This window comes from Aethalodelphis obliquidens, unplaced genomic scaffold (assembly GCF_003676395.1).
Source record: "Aethalodelphis obliquidens isolate GAN/ISIS:26980383/991018 unplaced genomic scaffold, ASM367639v1 scaffold7, whole genome shotgun sequence".
Taxonomy (NCBI): Eukaryota; Metazoa; Chordata; class Mammalia; order Artiodactyla; family Delphinidae; genus Aethalodelphis; species Aethalodelphis obliquidens.
Genome location: NW_020837951.1, coordinates 58218519 through 58229602, shown reverse-complemented (window position 1 = coordinate 58229602; position 11084 = coordinate 58218519). Strand labels below are relative to the sequence as shown.

Genomic DNA, 11084 nt, shown 5'->3' with positions numbered 1-11084 from the left:
TACAAGAATAATCACTAGAGAACTTTTATAACACTAAAAAATTGGAAACAACCTAAATGTTTAACAGTAAATTAAAATATATCTATATGCTTTATAATATAAAAGCCTTTTCCATTTAAATATTTATTGACAGAAAATATATTCACAATATATTTTAAGTGAAGTGCAGGCTATAAAATAATCATACAGTATAATCTACTTTTTTGTAGACAGTATATGTTAAGCGGACATAGAAAAATTCTTAAAAGCCATTCATCAAAACGATAACCATTAGAATGTTTTAAAATGCCTTCCTTTAATTTATTTATGTTTTCTAATTTACTTATAATAAAAATGTACAGTCAGAACAATAAAGTCAATTTATTTAAAAAAAACTAAAAGTGGCAGAAAATAGGAGAGCTCTGTGGTAACAATGAGGTACAATGATATTCATAAAAGAGGTGAGATCCATTGTATTACATTATACTTCATCTGAATTGAGTCCTACAGTAGGATGCATGAATCTGTGATTTGGATATGCTGTATTTTGCCAACTTTTGACCTGGTATGGCCATTAGTCTCCCACCATGTCACATCAGTATTTTGCAGTGTCAATGTATATTACTTGAAGTTTGTTTCTTCAGCTAATTTATCAAGCTCTAAGCAAATATAATTCAAGTGGAAGCACAGTTATCATGTTTACAACAATATTATGCATTGTAAGTACTGAAAAGTGTATAGTCAAAGATTAGAGGGTATAGTACCTTGGAGAGCCTTTTATCACGTTTAAGTATGTATTGAACACTTACTATGTGCCTGGTGGGATTAGGAGTTACGAGATTTCAGAGATGACCAGGTCACAGATGCTTTTCTCAGGGTTCAGTTAATGAGCAGGGAGAGAAATACATATGTATAAAATATCTGTAATAAATGATAGACTGCTTTAACTCATAGGAGAGATGCAAAAAGTATGATAAGAGAGTTAAAAGAGTAGTGGATCTTATCCAGATGGGAGGATCAAAGAAAACTTCAGATATTTAATTTGGGATTGAAAAATGGGTAAATTCTATAAATTTTAAAATGTGGGAGAAGGCATTTTATATAAGGGAACAGCTTATACCAAGGCATTGACGCAGGGAATTATAGGTTCCTGATGGGCGATAGTAGAAACATATTTGGGAAAGTAGGTCCACAGCAGCTCTGAAAGGTCTTAAAACGCAAATGGGATTTCTGGTTTATTTGGCAGCAGTTAGCTATTAAAGCTTGTTTGTTTGTTTATTTATTTATTTTGAGTGGAAAAGAGCTTTAATCGTAGATGCGTTTAACAAAACCTGAAAGAATAAGAATGAAAAGGAAAAGAAGGGTCGGATCAGCAGTAATTTGTAATATCGATTGTAGCAATAAAAACTTGAAGTTAGGGTGACTGGAAGGGAAAGCACAGATATCATGATATTATTCAGTGATTCTCAATCCTGGCTGATCATTGGCATCTTCTGAAATTAATCACCCAGCCTCACCCACTGACTTTCAATTTTAATTGGTCTGGGGAGGGGTCTGAGCACCTATAGCTTTTTACTTTTTTAAGGTTCCCAAGTGATTCTAACGTCCAGCTTAAAGGGAGAATCATGGTCATTGTGAATAGACATTAAAAAACAAAGGGGAGTGAGACCTATTAGAAGCAGAATCTATAGGACGTAATAATTGAATGATAGTGAGGCAAAGGCCAGGAAGACAAAGAAGAGGCTGAAACAGCAGGGCTGAGTGTTAGGGAGAGTGGGAGTGCCACAAACACACATGGAAACTTAGGAAGAGAAGTAGGATTGGGAAGGCAGATGGCATGGTGTGTTTTCAGCATAATGATTTTGAGATGTTACTAGGTAGTCTTTCAAACATTAGAAATAAGGACCTGGCATTGAGGAGAAGTTCAAGTGGGAGATACCTTTTCATTAAGTCAAGTCTCTTCCTGTCCTCTTTTCTTCCTTTCCTTTTTCCTTCTCCCCTTCCTTTCTGTTAGTATACATATCAATTGTTAGTCACCTTAAATATTGATAGTTATACAGAGGCACAGACATCTATTTATCCAATGGGAGAATGCTGTCGTAATCATTTCAGCAGCCGAGAATTGGGAGTTGAAGCCTTAATAAAATTAATGATCTACAAATAACTCAATTTTGTTTCTGTCATACAGAGTGAAGTAAGTCAGAAAGAGAAAAACAAATACCGTATGCTAACACATATATATGGAATCTAAAAAAAAAAAAAGGTTCTGAAGAATCTAGGGGCAGGACAGGAATACAGATGCAGACATACAGAATAGACTTGAGGACACGGGGAGTGGGAAGGGTAAGCTGGGACAAAGTGAGAGAGTGGCATGGACATGTATACACTACCAAACGTAAAATAGATAGCTAGTGGGAAGCAGCCACATAGCACAGGGAGATCAGCTCAGTGCTTTGTGACCACCTAGAGGGGTGGGATAGGGAGGGTGGGACGGAGATGCAAGAGGGAGGGGATATGGGGATATATGTGTACATATAGCTGATTCACTTTGTTATACAGCAGAAACTAACACACCATTGTAAAGCAATTATACTCCAATAAAGATGTTAAAAAAAATTAATGGTCTAGACATGCATAGAGTATGTTGTCAAAATGCCTTGAAAAGGAAGAGAGGAAATTGATGTCAAGAACTTTCTTGTCTTTTGCCATCATGAACAAATTGAACTTATATGTAGAAAAATACAAAAGTATTCTACCATACTACACTTGGAACTTATGTGATTTATTTTTGAATTTTGTGGCTTTGATTTTTGTCTCTTGCCCAGGCATCACACTTTATGTATCCCTGATTTCAATCGGCTCCTGGAAGTTAGGAAAATAACTTCCATGCGCATTCTGGGTGAACTTTCTCACTTATCTAGTGAAAAATAATTGCTGTAATACAGCACAAAGTACTTACCAAACCCGTGAGAAAACAGCCAGTATACTTTTTATGGTTAAGTAAAACAGATTTGATTTGAAAATATACTATAAATTGAGTTATACCATATTGTCTGTGCAGCATCTTTGTAACTTTCCATCTTCTAATTTGGCACAGTAAAAATATCAGGACTTCACAATTAGATCAAAAGTCCATGATTCACGCTAAACCTCAGTGAGCCTTCCTTCCTTTCTTTTTCCCGTTTTCTCCCTGACTCTTTCTTCCCTTCTAAATTTATGTAGTACTATAAAGCTTTCTAAAATTCTATAAAATAGGAGTAATGGTATACTCTTACAGGACTATGGAAAACACTGCATATAAGATATATAAAACATTTAGTCCAGTGCATGGAATTCACTGAAGAGTAGTTATTTCTTTATCCCATTTTGAAGTATAATGCTCCTGAAATCAGATTTTAAGGTTAAAAGATTGTGGAGTTGTATTAAAAAGAAAATATCATAGATGGCTCAAAAATAGTCTGACTTTGAAGGTCCATCCTGGCCATGGATGTCAGAGGTGACCCTGTTCAGATTCCATGTGATAGGATAGATGTCCCCACAGGCCCGGGTTTATGTAGAACATCTGCCATGGAAACCAGTCCAGCCTGGTGTCTTGTGCCAGGATCCTGGCCCTCCGTACAGTTAAACATCAACTCTGGGACCTCCCCCTTCTTCCCTTGTCACGAGCCTGTACAGTTGTACTGCTATCTTGGGCACACTTTGCTACCTACCCCAATGAATCAGAACAGAAAATCCATCATCTACACAAACTTTGGCCGTTTTCTGTGTTTGGGGCAGTGGCAGTAGAGTGTGTTGTGACTGGACGGGAATGTAAACCCTGTGACAATGGCTCTTGTCCCCCTAAACCTTCAGACCTGGCCATGGCCCTTAGCATCACCCCGGCTTCACCTCCTATGCTTTGCATTTCTCACCGACCTCCAGACCCCTGTTCCTGAGCTTCCCTTCAGAGCCCTCACCCTGATTCTTGCAGAAAAAGAAAGAACAGAGATGAGGTCACCTGACAGTCTCATAAATTCTACAGATACCTTTTAGGGAGGAAGTAGATTCCTAAAGACAGGACTACCTATATATTTTTACTGAACATTTCCTCATCCTCTCCCTCAGTATCGTTTAATAACATTATTAACCTGCCCCTTTCAAGATTTTAAGTACAGTATTGTGACAAATATCCCTTTAAAATCAAAACTCTCTGTTTAAGGAAATGTTAATCAGCTGAAAGAAACAAAGCCAAGTATTTACATGCTGTTAGTTTTGTTCCCAGTGCCACATATTTCCTTGATGTCTGCAGAAGTGGCTTATTCATTAGAATTAAATTAGGCAAATGGCACCATCATTTCATCTCTTCACTTTTGTAGCATGTGGTCCTTTCCAAGGACCTGTTTTACGTGATTCTCAGTTGGCCAGTCAAGTTCCCACAAACCTGAGTCGTCTTGTTAACCTTTAAGAATTTCTCGTAAATCCCTTTCTTCCATGGATGCTACTAGTGGACGTCAGTGTTCTCCTCACTTTATGTCTAGCTCTACTTTATGTAGTGTACTAAAGGAAGGTTTTGTCTTTGAGCAGTTTGTTAAGGATGGTCAAAGGCAATTTGCTGGTCTTGGTACGTTCTGTCCCCTGAATTTAATCACCTTATGTGCTCTTTGGGCTTATCATCTTGTCTTCAGAAAGCCTAGCAACTTGAGACCTGATATGGCATCAAAATATTACAGTCATTGCATTAAAGGTACCGTGCATTGCTTATACTCGTAAGAAGCAATCTAACCTCTTAGAAGGAAAAATCAATCAGCAGCCTGTGGCTCCTCTCAAGTTGTGTAGGAAATAATAATCTACTTGGTTCCTGGAGCTCCTGTCTGCTCTGTGAATGCATCCCGAGAATGCAGTCTTTGAACAGCACGTGAGCACGGCAGACACGTTCTAGAATATCCAGCATGCCTCTTTTCTGACTCATATGCATGTTTAGCTTCTCTATTTTCCATTTAGAAAATAGACTTTCTGGGTCTAACAGTAATCTGACCTCTGCTTGGCATTAGTTTAATAGAAGGTCATACTCCTTACCTGTCAAAACCAGCTTGAACAGAAATGCATTTTGCAGAGCACAATGTTGGCAGCTGTAGGTGGATAGCAATGGCAGTTAGCTACAATAATGGAAGGGTACTTATCTGAATATTGGTGGCTGTAAAGTTTTAATGTCTTTTTCTCCGTCTTTATATTCCCGATAGTTCTTTATTTTCTTAAACCAAGCGTAATATTTATGGTTGTATCTCATGGGATAATCATGGGGACTTTGATTATTAAGACCCGAGGCTGTCCTATTGTGTGACTGTGTAGTGGAAGTCTTTGTTTTATTCTTTTACGTGGGTTCTCTTCTCTTTCTTCCTATCTTCAGAGCATGACTTCAATATGGACATACCCTTGACAAAAGAAGGCAGAAGACTCATTTAGTTTCTTCTATTAAACTGAGATACAGACAAGGGGGAGTGGGTGCTGTGTGTTGTTAGACCCCTCTAGGAATGAAGATTCTTACTTGCTCCTAGCGTTTGTTGGAGTTATGTTTAGTCTTCTTTCTTTCTCATCTGTTTCCTTTGGCCATCTGCCTAACATTGACAGCATCACAGTTAGCATCTGACTAGCCAAGATGATTATTTATGCAACAAACATGCTCACTGAAAGGATTTTACTATATTATCTAGAGTGTTAACCTTGCATCATAGAGTAATGGCACTTATCCTTTCCATGGTTTGGACTTGGTTGACAAATGTAGAAAAATTGACATCAGATCCCATAAGAAAGTCATGACTTTCTTGTCTGTGAAGGCTATTTTTTTTTAACATATATTTAGAAAAGAATTTAAAAATTAAAAAAAACTGTGTGCAAATAATTGATATGCCTTTAAACAATGTAATGTGATCAATTTCATTTTTTGTGTTTGTTTTTAAAGAATAAATTTAAGGACCCTTTTCAGGCTGCTTTTTTGAAGAATACTGAGTCACTACAGTGGGGTGTAGTGGGATTTAGAAAAACAGTCCCAGATCTGAAACAGATCCTAACTGGTTATTTCAATAAATTTTCCACAGTTCATTAGGTTAATTCTATTACTTGACTTCATCTTCAGAAATAAAATCCTTACAGGACTCTACTCAGTACTCTGTAATGACCTGTATGGGAAAAGAACGGAAAAAGAGTGGATATACATATATGTATAACTGATTCACTTTGCTGTATACCTGAAACTAACACGACATTGCAAATCAACTATACTCCTATAAAAATTTTTGAAAAGTAAAATTATCAATTAAGTTTAAAAAAATGAAAAGATCCTTGCAGTAGCATCCAGTGGTTATATCTTTAAACTTGTCAGTGTTTGCATGAGAACTGTAAGGTATGACCAGAAAATGAAGATAAAAGAAAAACACATCTGAACATTGGAATGATAGTTGCATCCCTTTTTGAGAACATGGGAACTTGCCTCCTATGCTTTCCACTTAGAAATAAGACTTCTAGGTTTTATATTAATTCGACTTCTTACTGTCCCCACTCAGTATTTAGGAAGCACTTTCCCGAGTAACTGTTGCCTATTTGCAGATTGTCAGAATCTCCAAATTTCCTTCATTCTTTAGAATGAGAAATAGGATACTTTCCCTTAAAAAAAAAATCCCAGTGCATCAAAAATGGCATCGTACCTTCTTTGTTTATTTAGTTTCTGATTAGTACATAGTCATCTTATGCAACAGCCCTCCTCCCAGTCCATACATTCTTGTGAGAAATTTCAAAACAGAACTTAAATGGGAAGCTGGGTTGTTAAAATTCATTTTCCTTTAGGGTTGACAATTTTTAAGCTATGGACTTTAAAAAGGAAAGTACCTAAAAATGACAGTGCTGTACCACTTAAAATAGCAATGCAATACATTTTGTTTTTCCAGGGAAACTCCCTAGGAATTTTAATTTCATAATTATAATTTCCATTTAGATGCTGACAAGCGAGTAGTTATTATCAATTTGCATTGTTTGCAACAGCAGAATGAAAACCATAAAAACTTTTAATATCTTTTTTGTTTGTGACAGAAAAGTGACATCAGTGTACTGCGTATTTTATTCCTCTCACTGTTAATCAATTTCAAATAATTTTAAACATTGCTCACAGTTCTGGTAATCATCCAGTTTGTATTGCTACTCTGAGATGCTGTTGGATGTGATATCTAGCAGCATTTTTAGAGCCCACTTTCGTTCCTAGGGTTTCTGAACAAACAGGTACCTGGGTTTTCACCAGTTCTACTAACACCAAGTTGAACTTCCTGATGAAGTGGAGACTCATTTCCCAGCATCAGCATTACAAAGATACCACTCACCTCTCTTCTCCCTTCTTTCCCTCATCGTGGAAGTTAATACCTTAAAACTGGAAGGGATCTCTGCAAAATAATTTATTTCACATTTCATATTTTTACAGTTAAGAGATAGGAAAGTTAGGCACCCCCTCAAGATGTTACACATACAAAATGGTGGAGCTGAGAAGGAAATCTGTCTTCCCTGACTCCAGGAAAATCAAGATGAAGGTCAGGACACACACCATCAGGCCAGCAGGAGCATCACAGGGGAAGCATGAAAACAAGGCGGAGAAAATACTGGTGATGAGCAAACAATGATGAACTTTGCTATTTTCTTCTTACTTAGAATCTAAGGATGGTTTTCAAAATAACCTTTAGCTATGGTTACTAAATCCTTGTTTCAATGACGTATCACTGAAAACTGGCCGGAGGCAAGAGGAACTTTGTAATAGGGGTAAGAAAATAGAAAATAAAATGGGAAAGTAAAATGTTTTTGAGTTTAAAAAATGTCCAACTGTAACTTAATTGTCAAAACTCAAAGAAGCAAGAAAAATGTGAAGAGTAGGAAAAATAATTAAAATACCTTCTCCCAAACCACCATCGTTAATGTTTTAGCATATTTTGTCCTATCCTTTTTGGGGTGCATTTTTCTTTACCTGATATCTCTCATCTGTAATTTTGTGTGATGCTTTCGTGGCTTACCATTGAGTCATAAGTATTTCTCGTGGCATATAATAAAAAATTTATAATTACAACATTTACTATTTGTATGACGTTCCATCATTATGCCAGTTTATCTCACCATCAATTCCTATAATAATTGATGTTTTGAGTACTTATAATCTTTGTAAATAAAATATATGGTTAATATCTTTGTCCATAAGTATTTGTCTACATTTTATATAATTTTCATATAATAGATTTCTAGATCCGGAAATACCAGGTAGATAACAAGCAGGCTTTTAAGAGGGAAAGTGTATGTTAGGAACATTTAAAGGAGACAGAGGACATTTCAAAAACCTCCAACTGTTAGCCTTTCGTCCTTAGGAATCTTGAAGTCTACACCTTTCTTTACAGAAATTCTTTTTATTGCTGTGACTTTGGAGGCTTCTTGACTCATCTTTTTATGCAGATTGTGGAGTTCAGTTGAAAGTAAGGCAGCACACAATATCTGGGTTAGAGTCACTTTACCATATTATCCTATTTCTATTTCTTGCCAAACCGTCTAACTCAGGGCTGTATTTCTTGTCTCTTTAAAATTTCCTAGAATTTCTCTTAAATGTCACTAATTTTAATAGTGGCACTGCTGCTTTCTGGCAGTGTCCTGATAGTGGCATCAAAGCAAAGAGCTAAAATTTTACTCACTTTGATTGATGAGCTCATTTTGTTACAGAGGACAAATTGGATTTTTTTTTAATACTGGTAGTAAAAATTAATGTGTGATGTTGCTTTACAAATGTTATTGCATCTCTGCCATAATACGGATTTCAGCAATAAAAGCACTAGCAGATAACTTCACCAGAAAGTTACCTCCCTCCCCTTTTAACTACCCTCAAATGTAAACGGTGCTTTCCTAATTTTATAATCCTTGTATATGTGTATGGATGTATATATTGACTGAAATAGGGTTGAGGGCTCTGGAGAGAGCAGTGGCAATGGGGTAATAGTCTGTGTTTCCACTTTCCATCTAATTGTGATGTTTATTTCTTTTTATTTCAGCACCTCCAAGGTTTACACGAACTCCCGTTGACCAGACAGGGGTCTCTGGTGGAGTTGCCTCTTTCATTTGCCAAGCGACGGGAGACCCAAGACCTAAAATTGTCTGGAACAAAAAAGGAAAGAAAGTCAGCAATCAGAGATTTGAGGTATTAGGTCCATTGTTCTGTTTCTCTGGGGGAAGAATGTAACTGCTGAATTTTTGGTTTGTATGTTACTTGTTTTTCTCTGATACAAGATGTTGTAATCACTGAGATATGCCATTCCTTATGTTGTATGTGATGGAAAACTTCACTCTAGATGGCTTCAGCTTTTTTAAAAAAGGGAATTTGGGGGTTCAGATGACTGACTTTTGTCGTGCTTGTACGAGGGCTCAAACAGTGTTCTTAGCATCCATCTGGAACCTCATCCTCAGACTGCTTCCCCTTAAGATGGCAAGATGCAGTCTCACATCCTCCCACATCCGAGACTAGAGGATGAGTGAGAGCTTTCTGTGCTATTGGCTCTTATTGAGTTTCGTGTTCATCACTGAACCAGTCTGTGTGGACAGCTGGATGGTACAGACTAACTCATTTATGTTAATCAGAATCTACCTCAGTTACTGGGAATGAGATCAGTTTCATCCAACCCCATGGCTTGGAATGAGGGAGTAGTGTTTTCCCAAAGGGAATTCAAGTTCCTGTTATCCGAAAGAAGGGGAACAGATACTGGACAGCAGATTTAGTTGTCCACTATACTTCACACCTGTGTTTTACAGGTAGCATGGACTAGAAAGAGAACTTAGCTCCAGTGTGTTAGTGTGAAGAACTGCTCTGAAGGAAACATACCCAACCAGGTTGATAGTTGATAAACCTACTGATGAAGTCGATTTTGTTTATTCAGGAAAGCTTAGTGCATTGAAGATGATGATACATAATTCAGATCTTATTTTGGGTGTTTTTAAGGAGCCTATGGTTTATAAATTTGCTCCTTCTGGAGGAGAAAAATAGGTGATAAGCTATTTAGAGAAAAATTGGAAGAAGCACACAATACCATGCCTGTAATTTAAGATATGAAGAGGATAGATTGATTTTTAGAGAGCACTTAGACCTCCAAACTGACCCAAAATGTGAAACTCACCTCCTCTTACCTGAGTTTCTGACTACTTTATAGCCTAATTCACAGTTTGGCAAATTAAAACAATTCCCAGTTAACTGAAACATAGCAACGACAAAATTCAGAGCATTGTGAGTTTATTCATTTTTCACCAGTTCTCAAAGAGCAGGAAATGGACCAAATGCATAAAGAGCATAATTACACTGGTGAAAATTGAAATCTGGCCTGTAGTTTACAAATGGTAAGTTTAAAATTTTCTTTGTTTGAAGATCAGATACCTACAGTGATTTAAACATAAACAAAAAGAATATCTTAATCTTTGAGAAATATTTCCTACATTGTCATAGGAAATGATGTGTGTGTGACTTTTGGTGCACATATACTTTTTAGTTTAAATGAAATTCACTTTTTTGTCAAAGAAGTTTGACATCATGCTTGCTAGTGATGATGGCTTCTTGACAAACTCTTGTAACAAAGTTTAAATTATAACAGTAAACATTTCAAAGCAGGAGGTCTGCTCAGTACATAATTCCTAATGAGAGTCAAATAAACATCCAGAAAAAATTATTTTAACACAAAGCGGCTACATCAAATAGTACTGAGTCTTCGGCTGTGAATCCTTCATATCTGTAACAGTATATTATATTTTTTGGTTTCACTAGTTTCTAAAGCCCATGAGAGTATGAGTGAGACTGATTTTGTTCCCTCTTCTATCTCTAGTGGCAAATATAGCATCTGGCCTAGAGTAGGTACATAATTAATACTGGGTGTTAAATCGGGTTTTCAAATTGGAGATTACAATATTAGCATCTAATGTGTATATTGTTTGTTGAAGAAAATAGGTCTAAACCTAGGAAGTAGTTCAGAAATGTAAGCATGCAATGACACGTAACAATTAATCAAAAGTTAAGAGAGTAGATCCTAAGAGTTCTCATCATAAGTAGAAAAACATTTCTTCTTCTATTGTATCTA

The 11084-nt window shown here is 36.5% G+C and overlaps 1 protein-coding gene across 1 annotated transcript in view; it reads left to right on the top strand.

The window, feature by feature from the left end:
- Window positions 1–412: 412 nt before the first annotated feature.
- The window catches only part of LOC113620192 (receptor-type tyrosine-protein phosphatase delta-like), a 125843-nt gene continuing 115171 nt past the window's right edge, over window positions 413–11084 (top strand). Inside the window, exons 1-2 of the mRNA XM_027105966.1 lie at window positions 413–440; window positions 9021–9166. Coding sequence (XP_026961767.1) covers window positions 413–440; window positions 9021–9166 — 174 coding nt within the window. The remainder of the gene's footprint in view (window positions 441–9020; window positions 9167–11084) is intronic.